This window comes from Schistocerca cancellata, chromosome 6 (genome assembly GCF_023864275.1).
Source record: "Schistocerca cancellata isolate TAMUIC-IGC-003103 chromosome 6, iqSchCanc2.1, whole genome shotgun sequence".
Taxonomy (NCBI): Eukaryota; Metazoa; Arthropoda; class Insecta; order Orthoptera; family Acrididae; genus Schistocerca; species Schistocerca cancellata.
Window position 1 is genome coordinate 583,271,937 of NC_064631.1, and position 24,273 is coordinate 583,296,209.

The following is a 24,273-nucleotide window of genomic DNA, read 5'->3' on the forward strand; positions in this document are numbered from 1 at the left end:
GAGTTAACTGCCGACTGACTATAGTCAAAGATGACTCCAGCGTCAAAGACATTTTACGCAACACACAAGCTTCCACTTGTAATCAGTCTCTTTGATATTTGTCATCACATTTACTAATTGTGATCAATATGCTTTCACTCTCAAAAATATAAGTAAATTAACATATAATAAGGCAAATTATAAATAGTAAATTAACATATAATAAGGCAAATTATAATAAATTCTGACAAAAAATATAAGAAAACATTTACAATTTGGTATTGACAAATCCGCTAAAAAATAACACATCTCCCAGATCCATTACAAGGTGTTAAGTATATATCAATGCACAAAAAAAGCACTTGAATATTGTAATATAGCTTACAGACTTGCATACATTCTGTTTATTTATTCATTCGTTTGTTTGTTCGTTCAGTTGTTCGCTCATCTTCTTGGAGCACATGGAAACAGCCAGTCAGTATTCCAGTATTATGACCCATTTGTGTGTGTGTGTGTGTGTGTGTGAAAAGATGTACCCAAGTGTTTGTATGCTGAACTGTGTTAAAGCTATCCTGTTGCTAAATCCTTGGACTGTAAATGGGTGGTTATTTTTATTCATTCTATTGTTTAAATGTAGCAAAAACCAGCAATGAAAATTCTTGTATGATTTGCCAGCATACAAGCAAATACTGTGTTATTTTGAATGAAAGTTGATAACTTTTCAGCCAAAACAGTTTAACAAGAAAAATAAATCTTATATTTACAATTTGTGTTCTCCATTCCTTGACTACCATTTCCATAAATTTGATAACTTTGTGTTCATTTTCTTGTAGTTCATTTTTCATATACACCCATTCAGGGTAATGTATTGTGGGAGTGTCTGACTTGTTTCTCAGCAAAAGAGAAGACAGTAACGTCAATCCTTTTTTTCCCAAGGTTATTGGTATGCATTACTTTTCACCTGTTGACAAGATGCAGTTATTGGAAGTGATAACAACTGATCAGACTTCAAAAGATACTGCAGCTTCTGCAGTTGATGTTGGACTGAAACAGGGAAAAGTGGTGATAACTGTGAGAGATGGACCAGGTTTTTATACAACAAGGATTCTTGCAGCCATGCAAGCTGAAGCATTAAGGCTTTTACAGGTACATAATCAAGTCATAGCTACTACAGAATTGCAATTTCAGTGTATTATGTGAAGAAAGAAAGTTCTCGTCCTTTTGTAGATTGTATAGATGTAATGTGGAATTTCTATGTTGTTGATGAACACAGAATCTTCACATAGGGGTTTAAGCTGTTGTAACATCTTCTCTGCATCCAGCATTTGTATAAATTAAAATTATAAAGAGTTAGTTCAAGGCAAAGGAATTAAGAGAACAGGGCAAATCCCTTTGGGCAGTACGTAACTTATTGCTGCTTTTAATTTCATTAAGTTCCAAAAAGTTCAAGTGTGGTAACCCCATTCACTGGTTGTTACAGTATTGTACTTCATGTATAATAATTTTTGTCATTTTAGTACAGCTTTTAATTTTATTGCTCTAATATTTATGTTCTGCACGCACTTTATTAAAGAAAGTAACTTGCAGGAATTTCACAGGTTACTTGCTACTGGTTTTAATATTGCTCTTCTATGGTTTTACTTACTTGATTTTTGAAATTGAGCATTGTTTAATCTTATAGGTTCTTTAAGCTTTTGGACTGTATTTGTTGCACATATCATTGGACATTTTACAATAATTTGAAAACTAAAGTGACCTTTTCAGGAAGGTGTGGAGTTCAAGACTTTAGATAAACTTAGCAAAACATTTGGCTTCCCTGTGGGTGCAGCTACATTGCTAGACGAAGTTGGTGTTGATGTTGCATCACACATTGCAAAGGACCTTGGAAGCAAATTTGGAACAAGATTTGGTGGTGGTGACATTGGAGTTCTCCAGGACATGGTTAAGCAGGGATTTTTGGGTAATTTATTAATCAAAAGTGGTTTATTTTAATTATAGTTAAATATGAAAGTTGGCATCATAGTATTGTAATAGGTAACAAACTACTTATCTTCCGTTTTAATATAACATTTCGTAGCTTGCCTTCTACTTAAAGTTCCAATTACTAATTTGTGAAGACTATCATCTTCATGCCCTGTGACAGCTTTATTATAAGCTGGCTCGCTATTTGGCATTCGTGAGTACCTGAATGATCTTTAGCAATGAGTTGAAGTTGGATTTCATTGAAATTAATGGTTGTATGATTGAAATGACACACAGCACAAAATGTTACAATCGTCTTAGGTTATCTTAAAATGATTTACTTCATTACATATGCCACTTTCATTGACTTGGAGTGTAATATCAGTGGATAATATATGAGTCATTAATGTAGCTCCTCATATGAAAATCAGTCATTGAATATTAAAATCTTTAATGAGCAATGGTCTGGGTTATTGTTCATTAAAAATAACCCAGAGTATTACCACACTGTGATCTAAAGGTAAAGGTAGCTGAGTACGTATGAGTGAATGATTGTTTCCTGTAATATGCGTGGCAAACTATCTTGTTGCAAATTTGGATTCTGTTTGTTAAATTCTAACCTCAGTCATCTTGGTGTCAGAAGTGGTTAAGCTTCTGCGTGATTAGAGTTCAGATTTTGTTCTTAAATGGCTCCCTCCATTTCTCTAAAAAGAATGAGTGATGTTACACTTACCAAATGACATGTACCAAAAGGTCTGTTAATTGCTAGGTTCCAGATTCAAAGATGTTTGTTTCTCTCTGTGGTTTTTTGGAAAAAATTGTTGAAAAGCATAAGCTAAAGGGCACAAAGGCACTTAGAACCTTAGTCAAGGGAAATGTAACTTCAGGGTGTACACACCCCAGGACAACCAGGAAATACAGGAAAAACCTGGGAATTTTTTCATGTGGGAGAATACTGGTAAAAACCCGGGAAATTTTTATAATTGCAGGAATCTTTCATTGTTTTAGTTTTCTGTTAAATTTTTGTTGTTCTGGCTGGTAACAACCGATACCCTAACAAAAAGTTTTACTTTGGCCTGTTGTTGCAGAATAATACTGCAGCTATAAAAAATAAAAATAAAACTTAAGCTGCAAAGGAAATGCACTATCCGTGACAACAAAACACAGTGCACACACAAGCATCTGCCAACAGCAAAACATGTCAAAGGCTTTAGGATGAAGACTATGCAATACTTCCTAAAATCAAACTGCTTCCGATGAGTGTGACCTCATAACGGTTTACATTAGGTTTGTTTGAGCAGTTGCCAGTGTGCTCATATGCACGCCCACTGGAGTACCATGCAAGCAGTAACTTCTCCCGCTTCTGGCAGCTTGAAGTGTGGCTGTTAGCTGTACTTGCAATAGCAACAGGCAGCCAGATGCTATCTAGAATAATTTTTCTGGTGTGCTCAAGCCAGCAGATTCGCGGAGAGCAGTCTGAGCTATAGTGGGGAGGGGGGTTAGTTTCCGTGTGACCCGTGTTTACATGTAGCGACTTTGCTGTTTCCTCTTCATTTACATATTTCATGCCAAATGAAAACAAAACAGATTTCTCTGGCTGGGAACTATCAAGTGAATTAAAATACATTCACATAATTATGGAAGGCTAAAATGTGTTGTTAGTATCACTTTTCCAATTTCATTTTATTTCTAGGTTTTTGGCAGTCGGGCATTAATTGCCATGCAGAACAATGAAGTGACTTTTGTCAATTTGCAAAAGAAAATTGACTTTCATTAACCTTTCCCGCAAAGATAGTCAGTTTATTTGAAACATTGTTGGCTAGTGTCAACTGTTTGCTGAATTTCAAATGCACATTTTCATCTTCTGGTACATATGCTATTACACTGTAACAAAGAACCAAACATGAGATAGAGCAGTACTGTTACTCCAAGAAAATTTGTATCCCGAAAACCACACTGAAAAGCTTAATGTCAGGTTGGGGCCTGCTACTTTGTGTATCTGGACATATGAATGTGCACTTTAAGGCAAATTACGCATTTTTGTATGGTTTACTAAATTCCGATACTTTTTTAGTATCCTCTGATATCCTTTTTCATTTATGATGTAATGTAAGATCTCTTAATGCTATATACATAAGAACATAGCTTCCTACATCATCATAGCTGCCCACACAGTAATGTGTGTTTTCTGGTGCTCTCTGACAACTTCTGAAATGAATTCTAACATTTGTGAAAAAATATTGCAAATGGTGGTTTGAAAAGTGTTACTTTCAAAGTAAATTTCATTTTACACAAGATAAATTGTTATGTGTGTGAACATGATTTGAATTTCTTAAATGACAGTGTGTACGATTCTTAGTTATAGCTTAACACTCTGAGGGCCAGACACACACAATAATTTTGAGCCCAGAAGACCAGACACTTATGTCATTATTTAAAATTTCACTGGAACATTTGACTGATGATCTGAAAAGTGAAAGCATAGATTTTCTTGTAGCTATACTATGCATATATATTTAATCCATCAACTTTTCCAATTTGTGTGTTTGTTCTACTTAACGGCGATGTTGCTATTGGCTGGCTACATCACAGGTAGTGTGCTCTGAATATCTGCTGTCATCGGCTGGTGAAATCATGACGTGAACTATGATTGGCTTCTGAAAGTGCATCCCAATCTTGATTTTAATGCTTCAGAAACTAACGTGCTGTGTATGGTGGAATTCAAATATATAATTTTGTAGTATGAAAATATGCAGTATCATAATATGAAAATATGCAGTGTACATGTTATTGTATATCAAAGATGTTTCCAAAATCTGTTTTTTTTTCTTTTTTTTTTTCCCTTGGGGTTTGTTTTCTAAAGTGCCGGTAAGTTCTATGCTGGTGCATAAGATGTTAACCTTTCAAAGGATTGGTAAGTTTTATTGTTTTGCGGGAAAAAATATTGTCACTTAACACAGAAAAGGTGTATTTTCACCTGGGAAGAAGTGTATTTTTAACCTGTAAATCCAGCAAAAATCTGGGAAGTTTTCTTGTCTGCATACACACCCTGAACTTAGGATGAGAGAAAAATAAGTCAATACAATACAATTTCAAGGTGAGGGGATGGGTGAAAGATTTCATAAATAAAACTGGCAGTGAACTAATAGTGGACCGTAAGGAATAGGAAATTAGAGAAAATGTAGAAAGCAGTAGTTTACAGTAATCAGATAGAATGTGATAAATTGGACCAGATGAATGGCGCAACTCAAAAAATAAGCAACAAAATAATTATTAGCATGCAAATTTTTCATGTATGGCCACTTTGACACCCCCTTGCGGGTCCAGGGATTAGGATTGGCCTGAGGTGTTCCTGCGTGTTGTAAGAGGCGACTAAACGGAGTCTCACATGTTTTGACCTTTGTGTGATGGCCCCCTGAGGGGATTAACTTCCATTTTTCAAAATTTTCCCAAAGAGCGGGCCAGTTGGGGAAGGGCGCCTTACATGGTGCATTGTGTCAATCATGCGCTGAGACCTATTACACATGCTTCGTTGGCGTGGATATGCACTTCTGCACATTCTCCAACTGTTGGGCGAGGTCACCCTCCTGGGTGCATATTTTTTCCATGAACTGTGCAGTGTCGTTTTCTACACTGGTGATGATAATGGACTTGTTTGCTTGGTTGCACCTGATATCCAGCACAGTAGCCAGTCCGTTTTGGTGGGGTTGCCATGTACCCTGTTGGTTATAGCCCCAAGATCACACAGGGATCGCTCTGCTGATGCCTGTGCTGTTACTCCCCATGTATGCCGAGGAGTAGATGCCCGTCACTCTGAAGCATTGGGACTCTGGGCAATGGCCTTTGCTACGGCTGGGTGTCACTAATGGGGCGGGCCCTGTTTGGAGTGGGTGGCATCAGGGCAGATGACACACGGTGAAGCATAGTACATCATCTCTTGCTGGTGGTCAAACACCAGCAGTCTCAAAGCATTCGTGGGCTCCATTCAACGCACAGTAGTACGACTCCAAATTGTTCCCCTCCCTGGACACATCATGGGAGGAACGTCAGACTAAGGATGGCAGAGGCTGTTATTCTCCCCGGTACCTTGTATGTTTGAGAGCTGATGGGGAATCTTTCACGATGATTAAGCCTCAGTTTTCTGTTGAGCATTCAGAGGACAAGTTTGGGGAGCTGGAGAGCTTGTCCAAAATGAAATCTGGGTCAGTCTTGATCAAAATAGCATCCTCTGCCCAGTCACGGATGTTACTCGCTTGTGAAAACCTGGGGGATGTTTCTGTAATTTAGAGTGGTGAGGTATTCATTTCATTCAGCATGTTCACCGGGATCCGGGAGATAATCAGGTTGCCACTGGTGCCATTATCTTGGTCTTCGAGGGTGATACATTACTCGAGAAGGTTAAAGTGATGGTCTACCTCTGTGATGTAAAGCCCTATATCCCTCCCCCAATGTGGTGCTTTAAATGCTGGAAGTTTGGCGTATGTCTTCCCTCTGTACTTAAAGTGTCACATATCGCGATTGTGGACACCCATCACATCCCAATACTCAATGTTCCCCGCCTCACATCTGTGTCAACTGCGGAGATCACTATTCGCCTTGCTCCCCTGACTGCAGGATTCTCCAGAAAGAAAGGAAAATGATGGAGTACAAGACCCTGGACCAACTGACCTATGCTGAAGCTAAGAGGAAATTTGAATGCATACATCCTGTATGTATGACATTGCCTTACACCACTGCTACAACAGTTCTAGCCCCATCAGCTCCTCCAACCCCAGTCACCTCTCAGAGTCGGAGACTACACCTGCCTCCTTGCGTGTGGGGGGCACTTCCCTCCCTGTTGCTCCTGGACCACCTACTTCGGGAGCAACACCCTCCCAACCATCGGGGATATCAGTCCCCACTTCTGTGCCGGAGAAGTGGGAGTCTTCTTTGGCTCCTCTCGCTAGTAAGAGGTCCCTTGGGTCACTCCATTCCCAGGTTTCTGCTAGTGGAAAAGATGACACCCACCAGTCGCTGGTTCCCAGCAATGTGGACCTCTGCCCTCCGTGGCTATAAGGGATATTACAGGAACCGTAGCCACTATAGTGGTGTGTCAGGTGGAGTTTGTGTTCATGTCCTAAACTTAGTATGTAGTGAAACTGTGCCCCTTCAAACCCCTCTTGAAGCCGTGGCTGTCAAAGTAAGGACGACACAGGAAATAACTGTCTTCCTCCAGATGGTGCAGTACCCCTGAATGTATTAGCTGCACTAAACCTTCCTTACTTAAGGGAGATTTTAACGCCCAAAGCCCCTTGTGGGGTAGTACCGTGCTTACTGGCTGAGGCAAAGATGATGAAAATTTACATTTGTCATTCTCCTAAATACTTGGGCTGCCACATTTTTCAGTGTGGCTCGTGGTAGTTACTCGGCCATTGATTTATCAATTTGCAGCCCAGGAGTTCTCCCATTTATCCACTGGAGAACACATGATGACCTGTGCGGTAGTGACCCCTTTCCCATCTTGCTGTCACTGCTCCAGTGTCAGGCCCATGGACACCTGCCTAAATGGGGTTTAAACAAGATGGACTGGGAAACTTCTACCTCTGCTGTCACCATTGAATCTCCCCAACACGGTAACATCGATGTGATAGTTGAGCAGGTGACATCAACAATTGTTTCTGTGGCAGAAAACGTGATCCCTTGCTCTTTAGGGTGCTCCTGGGAAAAGGCAGTCCCTTAGTGGTCGCCAGAAGTCACTGAAGCAATTAAGGAGCGTCGGCAAACTCTACTGCAGCATAAGTGGCACCCTTCCCTGGAGCACCTCGTAGCCTTTAAACAGCTCCGTACCCACATTCGCCAACTTATCAAACAACGGAAGCAGGAGTGTTGGTAGAGATAAGTCTTGACCATTGGGTGCCATACTTCACCTTCCTAAGTCTGGGCGAGGATCAAATGTGTTTTTGGGTACCATACCCCAACAGGTGTTAACATAAATGGTATGTTACCTACCGATGCTATCACGATTGCTGAGCACTATGCTCGAGAGTCTACATCGGAGAATTACCCACCAGCCTTTCGCACTCTCAAACAGCGGCTGGAAGGGAAGTCCTCTCATTCCCCGCCACAGTGAATCCAATAATGCCCCATTTACAGAGTGGGAGCTCCTCAGTGCCCATGCACATTATCTTGACACTGCTCCTAGGCCAGATCGGATCCACAGTCACTTGATTAAACATCTCTCATCTGACTACAAGTGGCATCTCCTTGTCACCTCCAACCAGATTTGGTGCGATGGCGTCTTTCCATCGCAATGCAGGGAGAGCACCATCATTTCAGTGCTCAAACCTGGTAAAAACCCGCTTGATGTGGATAGCTATTGGCCCATCAGCCTCACCAACTTTCTTTGTAACCTGCTGGAATGTATGGTGTGTCGGCAGTTGGGTTTGGGTCCTGGAGTCACGTGGCCTACTGGCTCCATGTCAGGGCAGCTTCTGCGGGGTTGCTCTACCACTGATAATCTTGTGTCCGAGTCTGCCATCTGAACAGCTTTTTCCAGATGCAAACACATGGTTGCCATCTTTTTTGATTTACAAAAAGCGTATGACACAACCTGGCGACATCATATCCTTGCCACATTATACAAGTAGGATATCCAAGGTCTGCTCCTGATTTTTATCCAAAATTTCCTGTTGCTTCGTACTTCCCGTGTCCAAGTTGGTGCCTCCCATAGCTCACACCATATCCGGGAGAATGGGTTCTCGCAGCACTCTGTATTGAGTGTCTCTCTATTTTTAGTGGCTGTTAATGGTCTAGCATCAGCTGAGCAGCTGTAGGGCCGTCCATCTCACCTTCTCTGTATGCTGACGACTTCTGTATTTCGTACTGCTCCACCAGTACTTCTGTTGCTGAGTGGCACCTACAAAGCGCCATCCACAAGGTGCAGACATGGGCTCTAGCCCATGGTTTCCATTTTCCGGGCGCAAAGTTGTGTGTTCTGCACTTCTGTCGGCATCATACCGTTCATCTGGAACCAGAACTTTTACTTTACTGACGATCCACTCACTGTAGTGGAGACATATCGATTCTTAGGACTGGTTTTCAACGCCCAATCGACTTGGGTTCCTCAGCTTTGTCAGCTTAAGTGGAAGTGCTGGCAGCACCTCAGTGCCTTCCAATGCCTGAGCAACACCAACCGGGATGCAGATCACTCTACACCGCTGCAGCTCTATAGAGCCCTTGTTCAGTCCCACCTGGACTATGGGAGCCTAGTTTGTGGTTTGGTGGCATTACATTTACTCGACCCAGTGCACCACTGTAGTGTTTGCCTAGTGGCAGGAGCTTTTAGGATGAGTCCAGTGACGAGCTTCCCGGTGGAGCCCAGAGTCCCTCCATTGCAGGTTAGGTGTGCACAACTGCTGGCCAGTTATACTGCATACGTTTGTAGTTCTCCTGCGCATCCAAATTACTGTCTCCTTTTACCACCCACAGCAGTTCATCTCCGGCATCGGTGGCCCAAGTCAGTGGTTCCAATTGCAGTGTGTGTCTGATCCCTTCTTGCCAAACTGGAGTCCTTGTCTTTATCACCTGTACTCGAGGTCCATTCTCGTACACCTCCATGGTGCTTATCTAGACCACGGCTTTGCTTGGACCTTTCACATGGCCCTAAGGACTCAGTTAACCCTGCGGCTCTCCGCTGCCACTTCCTCTCGATTCCTGACATGTACTGAGGCCATGAAGTGGTTTTACACCGATGGCTCGATGGCTGATCATCATGTTGGCTTCGCATATGTCCATGGAGGACATACTGAACAGCATTCCTTGCCCAATGGCTGCAGTTTTTTCACTGACAAGCTGGTGGCTATATTTCGTGCTCTTGAGCACATCCGTTCATGCCCTGGGGAGTTGCTTGTTCTGTGTACTGACTCCTTGAGCAGCCTACAAGCTGTCGACCAGTGCTTCCATCATCATCCTTTGGTAGTGACCATCGAGGAGTTACCTATGCCCTGGAATGGTCCTGTCGTTGAGTGGTGTTTGTGTGGACCCCAGGTCACATCAAAATCCCAGGCAACGAACTTGCCAACAGGCTATGCGGAAACTGCTTATGGATATCGGCTTCACGGCAACTGACTTGTGTTCAGTACTACTCCCCAAGGTTTTTCGGCTGTGGGAGGAGGAATGGCATAACCTCAGTAAACACAACAGACTGCCTGCCATTAAGTAGACTGTGAACATGTGGAAGACCTCCACGCAGGCCCCTCGCAGGTACTCTGTGGTTCTCTGTCAGCTCTGCATTGGGCATGCTTGGGCAACACATGGCTACCTCCTGCACCATGATGACCCACCTCAGTGTTGATGCGGCGCCTGGCTGACAGTGGCCCATATCTTGGTGAGCTGTCCTCCTTTGGCTGCCCTGCGATGGACTCTACAGTTACCGGACTCTTTGCCATTAATTTTAGCTGACAACGCCTCATCGGCTTTTTAGTTTTACGTTTTATACGTGATGGCGGGTTTTATCATTCTGTACAGGGTGTTACAAAAAGGTACGACCAAACTTTCAGGAAACATTCCTCACACACAAATAAAGAAAAGATGTTATGTGGACATGTGTCTGGAAACGCTTAATTTCCATGTTAGAGCTCATTTTAGTTTCGTCAGTATGTACCATACTTCCTCGATTCACCGCCATGATTTCATACGGGATACTCTACCTGTGCTGCTAGAACATGTGCCTTTACAAGTACGACACAACATGTGGTTCATGCACGATGGAGCTCCTGCACATTTCAGTCAAAGTGTTCGTACGCTTCTCAACAACAGATTCGGTGACTGATGGATTGGTAGAGGCGGACCAATTCCATGGCCTCCACGCTCTCCTGAACTCAACCCTCTTGACTTTCATTTATGGGGCATTTCAAAGCTCTTGTGTACGCAACCCTGGTACCAAATGTAGAGACTCATCGTGCTCGTATTGTGGACGGCTGTGATACAATACGCCATTCTCTAGGGCTGCATCAGCGCATCAGGGATTCCATGCGACGGAGGGTGGATGCATGTATCCTCGGTAACGGAGGACATTTTGAACATTTCCTGTAACAAAGTGTTTGAAGTCACGCTGGTACATTCTGTTGCTGTGTGTTTCCATTCCATGATTAATGTGATTTGAAGAGAAGTAATAAAATGAGATGTAACATGGGAAGTAAGCGTTTCCGGACACATGTCCACATAACATATTTTCTTTCTTTGTGTGTGAGGAATGTTTCCTGAAAGTTTGGCCGTACCTTTTTGTAACACCCTGTATAAGTTTTCGCGCATGTCCTTTGTCGCTTTGTGTTCTCCACTCTAATGCTTTTAGGCTGAACATTTTAATGTGTCACTGAGTGGCTGGCTTTTCCTTTTTATTCTCGTGGTCAGCCATCCACCGTCATCTGCTCTCTTGTTTTTATTCCTTCTATCTGTTTCTTGCTTCTCTCTGTGGTTTTTTTCCTATTTTGTCCATAGTAGTGTTGGTTGTCCTTCTTTCATTCTTCTGGTTCTTCCATTCTCCTGTTCTTGTACTGTACTTCTCCTTTCTTTTCTTCTTTCCCTTTTGTAATTATTTTACCAGGAACAAGGGCCGGTGACCTCGCAGTTTGGTCCCTTTCCCCCCCTCCTTTAAGACAACCGACCAACCAACCACTTTGACAAAGGAATCATTTATAGTATTATCAGTAACTTATTTTTGGGACATGAATAGGCTGATAACATAAGGAATGTTAATTTCTCAGGATTTTTGTAAATTTCTTAACACTATCTAAATTTGCAGTATGGTGAGTTATGGGACTGACTCAGGCAGCAGAATTTCTATCTGAAATAACAGCAGACCTGCAACACATACAGTTCTGTTGGACTGTCTGGAAGAGGCTGTGGAAAGGCCTCCTTCATGAGGGTAACAAAAAGTAATAAAAACTAAAGAGTTTTAAAAAGGAAACAAGCTTCCAGTAATAATATTGTGTATCTATGCTTACAGAAGCTGAATAAATGAATTAAATTTTGTGCTATGACTGAGAGGAACTCGACTAGGCAGATGTGCTAGCCATTACACCACTGTAGCAGTATAGGTAACACAAACTTCAGTTCATTCCTTCAGCTTACTTTCCCCTTCTAAAATTGTAAGGCTGAAGGCATGAATTGAAGTTTTTCATAAACTTGAGAATTTATGGTTCATAAGATTTTGTTACAATCCTTAGAGTAATTTATATGTCTGAATTACTCTAGTAACTTTCTCTCATTTGCTATTCATACCACATTAGCTGGCGATCTAGTTATTTTATGAAGTTATGGCAAGAATCTTTTTCTGGAGGCTCTTAATTTTGTAGTTGTTTCAGATTTTGCACTTTTCCTATAGCATGCCCCAAGTCTATTGCAAAAGTGTGTGTTAGTTTTATTTTTCCTTTCCTAATTTATAGCTTGAGATTGTATAGGAAGAATAGTTTACGCCATCTAACTTTGTGAATGTTAACAAGTGTACTTACTGTAATTAAGTTATATTTTCCTCTTGAATAACATTTTGTTCATTAACATTTCATTTTGTGATATTCTTTTACATTAATTCCTGTTAATCACTAACGACAAATGCAAAATATAAAAGTTTGTAGTACATTTTTTAAAGGTTTTGAGGAAATATGCTTCCACCATTTGCAGGCCGCAAGTCTGGGAAAGGATGCTACATTTATGAACCAGGGCGAAAGGATAGGGATATGAATGAAGAAGCGAAAAACATTATTCAAAGATACAAACTTGAACCCAAAGGTTCCACAGAAACTGAAGACCAGCAGTTGCGAATGGTATCAAGATTTGTGAATGAAGCAGTTCTCTGTTTGCAAGAAAACATCTTAGCTAATCCTGTAAGTTTCTATTTAATTTCTATTAAATATCCACCCTCTGTAATTTTCTAACTGAAAATAAGTAGAACCGTTGTTCAAAAAGCTGTACACTGTTAATTCTCATGTGAATGGAAGAAAGCCTGTCAAGTGACTGGGACCTTTTCTAGGAGAACATTGTTCACTATACTGTTTCAGAATTCTATGTTCACGGAGAGTATGCCCACACACTAAAAGGTGACAGATACCTTGAACATTACAACTGGCTTCACAAGAGGATAAAATTTGAAAGGCAGAACTTTAAGTATTGTATTCAGTTACAAAGGATACAACAGTGAAATATGTTCACATGGAAATAGCAGATAGGTGTAGATTTCTGAGAAAAATGGAAATAGTCAGGAAAGGGAATTGCAGTTGGTCGATTAGGGATCTGAATGAGACTTGGGTCCACTTAAACTGTGCAAGGAAGCATGTACTAGACTGCAAAGGACAATTGCAATATGAATCTTGATTGACAGTGAAAACAAACTTACAATTTGTCATTCAGAAGTGAACATTGCTTCAACAGATAACCATGAAAAGATGATTTGTTGCATTTTTAAATACTTTCTTTTTATTTGTTAGATGGATTTAGCATAGTAAAAGGTGTCAACTAAGAACTAGGCTGAGGAGGGAGGAGCTTTAATTGCTTGCATTTGATGATTAAGATAACCAATTGGGTTAGATACGGATGTCCAATCCAGACATTTCATGCCATGCAGCTGATAGTACTTAAAATGTTAATGCATCACTTGAATGGGAACAAATGTGGGTAGGTTTCTCACAAACTTACACTGCATAAAGAATGGTGAGTTCATCAATAAACCATCTCGACTTGATGTTTTATGGATGAGACTATGACCATCTGATTTTGAAAGGCTCCTGTACCTTACTACATTAAGTTCGTCTGAATAGATAATAACACACGCCTTGGGAGACCAATTGCTCACACTTATTATAGGGATAATTAACTACTGGAAGAATATATGAAGGTAAGTTAATAGAGTTGGAAGAGGAGTTATATAAGATCAAGTAGCTTGTAGTAAGATTATCAGTATTGGAGTGGGGAAAGAAAAAAAAATGAATTAAAATTGATCATGTATTGTATTACAGAGTAACAGGACAGTGAGGAAATTTTGGGATAAACTTCATTGTGAACAAGGAAATTACGATAAATACTAGATGTTCAGGAAACCTTGGATAGAGCAGCAGGGCTTGTTTCAAAAATAAATAAAAGATATGCCATGTGAACTATAAAGTCTGTACAACAAAACACTAACATTTTGAAAACAGACCTATGTGAAAAGTTACGGAAGCTAATGATAAACAGCAAATCACACTAAGACTACGCTAAGCACTTTTAATGGTAAAGTAGGACAAAAAATAAAGATAAATTTTTCAGTTGAAAATGTTTGTTATGATACCAGAAATAAGGAGAATTTTCAGATAACAAGTTTTGTGCTTGACACAGTCTTTCTAAAGAAAATAAAAAGAATATAGAACAATGGAAACTCCAGGTAAGAATATCAACAATGTAGGAAAAGATAAATTGCTACTTACCATAACGAAGACATGTTAAGTTGCAGACAAGCACAATTAAGACACTTACATAAAGCTTTCGTCCACAGCCTTCATCAGCAAAAGAGAAAAAAAACACCATTCATACACACAAGCAAGCACACCTCTTGCACGCATGACTGGAAACTCCAGCATCTTGGGCTGAAATGTCGGCATTCTGGCCCAAGATGCTGGAGTTGGCAGTCGTGTGCATGAGGCATGCTTGCTTGTGTGTATGAATAGTGTGTGTTTCTCTTTTGCTGATGATGGCTGTGGTTGGTAGCTTTATGTAAATGTCTTTTAATTGTGCCTGACTGCATCTTAATGTGTATCCTGCATGGTAAGTATCAATCGTATTTTTTGCTACAGTGTTAAAAATAAAATATTCTTGGCAAGGACCAAAGGAAACTAAAAGTAAAACCTGGTGCATTTCATCAAATAACACAGAAACAAAACCATTTTTGTATTGTAATTGGTTATAGATTTGTGAGATGCAGAGTAAAATACATAAGATACAAAGACTAGTTGAGCAGGAAGCCATTCAAAAATGTAGTGTGTCGAAGTGAAATAAAAAGAAATTCTGGTGATAGACTGTAGTTGAATTAATCACTGGTTGCCTTGTTGTATTTTCTTGAAACTGTGGACCTGCTATGACATTCCACTAATTATACCATGTGGTGTTATTAAATGATCTATAGAGGGTTGATGGCTGTGAGAGAGCTCACAAATATGTCAGCTTGCTACAAACTGATGAAACTTCCCTTCATTTTGTTGCTCAATAAAACAATTACACAGTTGACTTACAGATCTCACATTTGACAAGCAGTCCACAGGTTTACTGCTAGTTCATAATGCCCAATGGGTACAATATTTCGGCTATCAGACATGTTGCCATCATAAAGTGTCCTGATGAATTGAGCTCCTGAGAATGCACAGCTGACTTATGTATGTGCCTTCAACACACAGTGGCAACACTCTGTTGCAAAATTTGAACACCTGCTTCTGTAGAGGTGCACCACACTAAATACTGGTGTGCTACAACTCCCTGTTCTCACAGCAACATCCCATTTTTGAACATTTAATTCCAGTGCAGTTTTTAACGTATTGTCCTCTATCGGCTCATGCAAACCAAGTTAACTGTTTGCAGACTGCGTGTGTGTGTTTACGGTTGCTTGTATTTCTTACTGTCACACACAACAGTTTGCTGTCAGACTTACTTACAAGTGCGCCCGCTTCTTTCTACTTCTATACAACATTTTCTGAACTTCCTACACAGCCCTCTTTATAGCAGCTACCTTTTATTTTTGTTATAACACCTCAACTGTAAATCTTCACCTTCTTATTGTGAACTCTCTTTTTTACCAAATTTTCAGTTACTCCATTTGTCTCTCAAACCATCCAGCCATGAAACCTGCTCATTCTACCTCTGTCAGTTCTCTGCTTTGTCCTTCCAAAACTCCAGTTACACATCTTCTTTGTAAATTCCTGTCTAGCACATGGTATCCCAAGCAATGGGCTTTACCATCTCAGGCTGCCACCCATCCTGCTGCAACAACCTTTTCCAATTAACTGTATGAGACAGCAAGAACTAGTAAAGATCCAGAAGTAGTTTTACACTAGAAAAATTGTGGTAACATACTGAGAAAAGTTGTAAGGAAATCAAGAAATATGTATGTTAGAGAAGAAATTAACAACTCTGGCAATAAAATCAAATCAATATGGAATGTTATTAGAAGGGAGAATGCTTAACTCTATTTTCAAATGTTCGTGTGCAAAGGAAAGCCCAGGAGATTTGCCCCAATTTAATTCTCTTACCACTGAAAAGATGAATGAAATAAGTATTAGTGTCAGGGATGTTGAGAAACAGCTGAAACTGTTTAAATTGAACAGAGCTCCAGGCCTCAGTGGAATTCCTGTGAGATTCTATACTTAATTTGCGGCTGAGTTAGCTGCTCTTCTCTCTATAATCTATTGTAGATCCCTTGAACAAAAAACTGCGCAGTTCTTGGAAAAAAGCACAGGTCATACTCGTCTACAAGAAGGGTAATGGAAGTGATCCACAAAACTATTGTCAAATATCCTTGACATCAATTTGTTGTAGAATCTTAGAACATATTCTGAGATCAAACATAATGATGTATCATGAACAGAATGACCACTTCATTGCCAACCAGCATTAATTCTGAAAACTTTGATCATGTAAACCCAACTTGCTTTTTCCTCACATGATGTACTGAAAGCTTTGGATCAAGGCAGTCAGGTAGCTGCAGAATTCCTTGATTTCCTGTGCTTATCGTCAAAAGTTCGATCATATGGGGTATCAATTGAAATTTGTTACTGGATTGAGGATGTTTGGTAGGGAGGACGCAGCATGTCATCTTGGATGGACAGTCATCGTAAGATAATGTTGTATATTAATGATCTGGCAGACCATATTAGTAGTAACATGATGCATTTTGCAGATAATGCAGTTCTCTATAATGAAGTACTATTTGAAAGAAGCTGCATAAATATTAAGTCAGACCTTGCTTGATAAGATTTCAAGATTGGCAACTTGCTTCAACGTTCAGAAATGTAAAATTGTGCACTTCACCAAATGAAAAAACACAATATCCTATGACTAAAATATCAATGAGCCATTGTTGGAATTGGCCAACTCTTACAAATACATGGGTGTAACACACTGTTGGGATATTAAATGGAATGATCACAGAGGTTCATTCATGGGTGAAGCGGGTGGTAGACTTCGGTTAATTGATAGAATACAGGGTAAGTGCAATCAGTCTAGAAAGGAGATTGCCTGTAAATTACTCATGCAACCCATCCTAGAATATTGCAGAAGTGTGTGGGACCCGTACCAAATAGGACTAACACGGCATATTGAACATATACAGAGAAGGGCAGCATGAATAGCCGAAGGTTTGTTTAATCTATGGGAGAATGTGGCAGAGGTGCTGAAGGAAGTGAAGTGGAGGACACTTGAAGATAGATGTAAACTATCCTGAGACAGCCTATTAACAAAGTTTCAAGTATTGGCTTTAATGGTGACTCTAGGAATATACTGCAGTCATTTACATATCACTCACTGAGGGATTGTGAAAATAAGAGTAGAACAATTACTGCACGCACGGAGCATTGAATCAGTCATTATTCCCGTGCTCCATATGTGAATGGAACAGGAATCCATGTGTGAATGGAACAGGAAAAACCCCCTAATAACTGGTACAATGGGATGTACCCTCTGCCAAGCATCTCTCGGTAGTTTGCAGAGTGCGACTGTTAGGTAGGACTTCATGCTACTTGCTTGAAGTGCAGATAAGCAAAGCAAATACTATCGTGGATGTGGCTAAGCCATTTTCTGCAATTTCTGTCCTTCCAAGAAACTTCCCTGTATTAGTATTGGCATTTCCACTCTGAAGGAAGATGGAAAAATCAATGAGTTTCCATTGAGTTATCTTCTACCAGATTATCTGAATTTCTATTTTGTATTTAACTTAATAAGCATTACAGGTTTTTTATGGCAATAAATATACAACCATCAGTGGTGTCTTGTCTGTTGTGGTATCTGTTCGTTTATAATTTAATATTTCACTGGTATTTATTTCTGTTTTCAGCCAACTATCTGATCCAAGTTCCATATGTACATTATTACTGGTAATGAGTGGGAGTAATTCTGAAATCTTACCTGGAACACTACTGCAGTTAACTAGTGTTAAGTTTATAATTTATTTTTGTGACTTATAATTATGTAATCCTCTCCGTACCTACAGATGACCTGCTCATGGCTCCTTGGAGTACTATGCCCAACTTCTAACCCCAGCTGATAAATTTAAACTAAAACTAGTAGGCTATATAATGTGGAAGATATAGATGGTTTACTTTTGTTGTTAGATTATAGGGTGTTTTCCCTATCAGTGTGAGTGATGGAAAAGGTGAGGTCTTACTCAGTTCAACTTAGGTTATTTAGTAATCTGTAAATATCCAGTATGTAGTTATATGCCCACTTCCACAGCCGAGTGGTCAGTGTGGCAGAATGCAATGCAGGTGGCTCGGATTCGATTCCCAGCCGAGTCAGAGGTTATCTCTGCTTGGGAATTGGATGATGTGTTGTCTTCATCAACGTTTTGTCCCCATCAACATGCAAGTCAATGAAGTGGTGTCAGCTAAAAAGACTTGCACCTGGTGGCCGATATACCTGCCAGAAAACGCTAGCTGTGTGAATGTTAACCTATAGTCACATGCACATTCAGACACATTATGGATGAGTAAACCCTAAACTGACTGCTTCTGCTTAATATTGATAGAAATAAGATAGATAAAAATATGGAACATGAAGTTAAATGTTACACAACTGATCACTAATGCCATAAAATTTCAAACTCCTTATCACCAAAACTACACTCAAAGTTCTAGAGTAGTTTTCAGATCTTTAAAGAGTGAAAACAGAAAAAGAAGTTGAAGGCAATGAGTAGTTGGACAAAGGAGAAATAAATGAATGTAGAAATGGCCTGGAGTGCATTTGGTGCACTAAATAGGATTTTCCAAACTACACTTCGGATGTGTCTGAAAATAAAAGTTTGCAGTCAGTGTGTATCACCAGTTATGTCTTCTAACTGTAAGACATGGAATTTGATAGTTAAAAACATTAAAAAGTTGATGATTGTTTAGTGACTTGCACATTTGGAATTACAAATAGAGAGATTAAAACAAACAAATGGATCAGTAAAAAGACTGGAATGAAAGACATTATTATGGTTGTTTCTGAAATTGAGGTAGCTGAGATGTGGGCAGACAGTTCAATGGGAGATTCACCAAGAAACTTCTTTGTTGGATCCAAAAACATTAGTAAAGACAAAGGCAATGACCTGGTGGAATGTGGGTAGAGCAATTGGAAAACATGCATGAATGTTGTGAATGCTTGTAGTGGAAGACTTCAATGCCTGGTAAGACCTAAATGAAGCCTATTGCAAGCAATGGGTGTCAAATGGTGATTTATCTAAGGGTAGTGGCACATGTTCAAGAAGTGAGAGAACTTCTATTTTAGACACAAGAAAGGAAGAAATTTCACAGTGATTGAAGATTGGCTGCTTTGAAAGTAAATGTGTGGGAGAAAGTTAAATGCACATAAATCTGTACAACCCTGAGGTGGCAATGCTCTTCCCTCAGTGAACTAGTACAACCAGATAGAACATATATAGTGTAAGTTTGTAAATTAAAGGGACAGTTGTCAAGAAATGACGTGTGTGTTGTGCTGTAATTGGCAAATCATGGTAGAGAATTTCATAGATTTATTACCACTGCTTTAAGTGACAGCTCTTACACTGAGTTAGCAGGTACATGAACAGTTCTTCATTGTAGGACAATAGAAAATCATTCCAAAAAAAAAAAAGGTTTTACTAGTTATCATTTTCTTCCATCAGACTTGTCAAACTTTTTCCTTCCCTTGACCTTCCACCTTCCTTCCTCCACACAATAAATCAGCTCACTCAAAAAAACTGCTAGACAATGCACCACCTGCACTGCCATATATACTCATGCTCATAAATTAAGGATATTAAGGATAATTGCAGAATGAGGTGCCACACAATGTGGCACTACACAAAACTTGTGCTAATAGCATAGGCACGTAGGTAACACACACGACACAGATCTGCAAGTCCACAGTACTACAAAATGCCACTGTTTCCTGCAAATGTATCCCGACATCAGTATGGGATATGATCACCATGCACCTGTACACAGGCCACACAACGGGTTGGCATACTCTGGTTCAGGTGGTCGAGCAGCTGCTGGTGTATAGTCTCCCATTCTTGCACCAGTGCCTGTCGGAGCTCCTGAAGTGTCGTAGGTGTTTGAAGACATGCAGTGATATGTCGACTGAGAGCATCCCAGGCATGCTCGATGGGGTTTAGGTCTGGAGAACAGGCAGGCCACTCCATTCACCTGATATCTTCTGTTTCAAGGTATTCCTCAACGATGGCAGCTCAGTAGGGCCATGCGTTGTCATCCATCAGGAGGAAGGTGGGACCCACTGCACCCCTGAAAAGGCGGACATACTGGTGCGATATGATGTCCCAATACACCTGACCTGTTACAGTTCTTCTGTCAAAGACATGCAGGGATGTACGTGAACCAATCATAATCCCATCCCACAGCATCAAACCATGACCTCCATATGGGTCCCTTTCAAGGACATTAAGGGGTTGGTAATTGGTTCCTGGTTTATGCCAGGTGAAAACCCGACGAGAATCACTGCTCAGACTATACCTGGACTTGTCCATGAACATAACCTGGGACCACTGTTCCAATGATTATGTACTGTGTTCTTGATACCAGGCTTTACAGGCTCTCCTGTGACCAGGGGTCAGTGGAATGCACCTTGCAGATCTCCGGGCGAAATAACCATGTCTGTTCAGCCGTCTGTAGACTGTGTGTCTGGAGACAACTGTTCCAGTGGCTGCAGTAAGGTCCCGAGCAAGGCTACTGGCAGTACTTCGTGGCCCATCTGCGGGCACTGATGGTGAGATATCGATCTTCTTGCATCTTGGGATCACACTTTGTGGCACATGAAGGGCCCGTGCTGCGACCTGCTGTGTTTGATCAGCCTCCAGTCGCCCTAGTATTCTACCTCATAAGGTCATCAATATGTGTTCTTTGAGCCATTTTCAACACACAGTCACCATTAGCACATCTGAAAACGTCTGCACACTTACTCGCTGCACCGTACACTGACATGCACCAACACACGTCTGCGTATGTGGAATGCTGCCAGTGCCACCATGCGACGACCGCAGGTCAAATGCACCGCATGGTCATACCCCGAGGTGATTTAAACCTGCAAACCACCCACCAGAGCGTTGTTTCACCACATATCAGCATTATCCTTGTTTCGTGCTGTGTACTGAAATGAAAAATTTGTGTGAACTTGGATTCCACAAAACAACACATATTGCTGTAATATTCATTGTAATTTTAAAAAGGTAAAAAATTAAAAATACACTTGCTCAACAATGGAGCTGTAGCTATTACACTACTGCGTGGTAGTTTTTGTTGTTGAGGTTCTTTGATATGGTTGTCATTTTTGTCGGGTATTATTTGTTCATCCATCAGTAATGTTGCAGCATGGGTGTAGTACCTGATGCGTCAGTTGGGTGTGACTCATTTCCAATATATCTCTGCATGCTGACCTGGGAGCTTCAAATTACTGCCGTTTGAGGATTAGGTTAAGAATGCAAGAGGAGTCAGCATGTTAGAAGATGTGGAGGTGATGGCTATCTTACTTGTCCCCAAATGACAATTTTTATCTTTTTTAATATATCGGACATTGGCCTCAGAATAAGTATGTGTCAGGAATAGAATCACAGTAGAGAAGCAGAATTTGGGTAAATTGAAAAGGTCATCCCCACCTCGGACAAACATGTAGCTCTCACACCCAAGATGTTCTCATTCTTGTCAATTTGTGTGTCATTAATTTAAGTCTTAATTTCCTAAGTAAATTTTATATTTACAGAAGCCTGAAAGTATATAAGTTTACTTAGAAATAGATTAAATTGACAGAAGATATTGTATGTCTCTGGTGTGTACTAAAGAAACCTTTTATATTTCAGTTGGAAGGTGACATTGGAGCAGTGTTTGGACTAGGTTTCCCTCCATTCAGTGGTGGACCATTCAGATGGGTTGACCATTATGGAGCAAAGAATCTTGTACAGAAAATGGAACAATTTCAAGCCCACTATGGGGAGCCATTTAAGCCCTGTGAGCTATTGGTATCCCATGCTAATGACAGTACGAAGAAGTTCTACTCTTAAAATTGTCATAGAGGACCAGAATGTGTTTTTTTATATTAAAACTGTATGAATTGAAATGTGTTGATGGTCTTATGTTAGATTGAAAGGCATTTTTTTAATAGATTTAGGAAGAAAAGGAAATGCACTGACAGTTTTGAAAGTATTCTGACTATGTAAATATTAATGAAAAATGTGTAACAGTAAGGTACATGTCATTTGGCTGTTCCTGTCACTGAAACTGACTGCTTTTTATACCTGCATCAATATTTGTTTTGTTTATGATGTATGAGTTTTGAAATATATTTTTATATTGCTGTTAATGTTGCTGTTAACAAGCAGAAGTTCTAGTCAATTTACTGCTGTGAAAGCTCTTAGTACCTTTGTATTTCCTGAAGAGAGGAGGAGAAATATTTCGGTACCTCAAACCATACGATGCACAATGCCAAAGAGTTAAACAATTGTGGTATTGAACTGATAATTGATAATGGCATTAGGAAAGGCAACTGATCATAGAGATTGGCTGTTGTACAGTGTAAAACACATTCATTTATATATTAATTCATTATGTTCCATAGGTCTCATCAATGATAACCTTAAGGCTTACAAAATAAATTAAGATGCACATTAAGAAAACTGATGCAGTATTTAGAAAAATAATTTGTACACTCTGTCAGCAATAAAGTGTCACTACACTGCTTAATACTATTTGTGCTTACACTGCTCTTTTGAAGTGGCAGGTGGCTTTATACAACATACAAATGGATTCACACATGACCCCCCCCCCCCCCCCCGACACACACACACACACACACACACACACACACACACACACACACACACACACACACACGAGACAGAGAGATGTAGGAAAAAAGTAATAAAAAAGGAAAATTAAAGTCTTGTCAATGGGCAATTTTTGTTAATCCAGCTGGAAACTAGTACATAGGAAAGAAATATGTTGATCATTTACAAATACTGACAGACTGTATCAATGATGACTATTACAACATAATTTAAAAAAGTCTTGCTTAGCAGAAACATTTATAATTGTTGGAAAATTGAATTTGATTAATACTTTTTCTACATGATTTCCATAAGATAGTCTGGAAAATAGTTGTAATAGTCCTATGAGTGGTAATTACTGTTTCGCTTCATAACTAAATCTCATATTACTCTTTCTTTTGTTGCTGCTAAGGCTGGAGGAAGCAATCTGTAGGTTGCTAGTACAATATTCTCAAATTGCTCTGTATGCAGACGACTTGTGAATTTCATACTGATCCACAAGTACTGTTGTTGCCAAGTGCCGCCTGCAGGGAACCAGCTACAGGGTGCAGTCATGGTCCCTAGCTCACGGCTTCTAGTTTTCGGCCGCAAAGTTGTATGTCATGCACTTCTGTCGTCATCGTACTGTTCATCTGGAACCAGAACTCTACTATACTGACGATCCCCTCACTGTTGTGGTGACATATCAATTCTTAGGACTGGTTTTTGATCCCCGATTGACATGGCTTCCTCACCTTCGTCAGCTTAAGTGGAAGTGCTGGCAGCACCTCAGTGCCCTGTGCCCTCTGCTGCCTGAGCAACACCAACTGGGTTGCAGATCACTCTACGCTGCTGCAGTTCTACAAAGCCCTCGTTCAATCCGGCCTTGACTGTGGGAGTCAGGTTTATGGTTCGACGGCGCCCTCAGCGTTGCGTTCACTCAACCTGGTGCACCACTTTGACTACTGGAGGGAGCTTTTAGAACGAGTCCGGTGGCTAATGTCCCTCCATTGCAGTTCAGGCTTGTACAACTGCTGGCCAGTTACATTGCGCAGGTTCGTAGTTCTCCTGCACATCTGAATTACTGTCTCCTTTTCCCACCTGCAGTGGTTCATCTCCTGCAGTGGCAGCCCAGGTCAGGGCTTACAATTGCAGTTTGCGTCCGATCCCTTCTATCTGAACTGTAGTTCTTGCCATTACCACCTATGCTTGAGATCCATTCACTTACACCTCCATGGAGTACACCTAGGCCGCAGCTTCACCTGGACCTTTCACATGGCCTTAAGGACTCAGTTCTTGATATGTAATGAGGCCATGAAGTCAAGTGGTTTACACCAATAACTTGATGG

General features: G+C 40.4%; 1 protein-coding gene across 1 annotated transcript in view; it reads left to right on the forward strand.

The window, feature by feature from the left end:
* Positions 1-22,482, forward strand: part of LOC126190706 (trifunctional enzyme subunit alpha, mitochondrial) — a 157,446-nt gene extending 134,964 nt beyond the window's left edge. The window contains exons 9-12 of the mRNA XM_049931175.1: positions 916-1,125; positions 1,744-1,939; positions 12,601-12,803; positions 21,983-22,482. Coding sequence (XP_049787132.1) covers positions 916-1,125; positions 1,744-1,939; positions 12,601-12,803; positions 21,983-22,183 — 810 coding nt within the window. The 3' untranslated portion in view covers positions 22,184-22,482. The remainder of the gene's footprint in view (positions 1-915; positions 1,126-1,743; positions 1,940-12,600; positions 12,804-21,982) is intronic.
* The last annotated feature ends 1,791 nt before the right edge of the window (positions 22,483-24,273 follow it).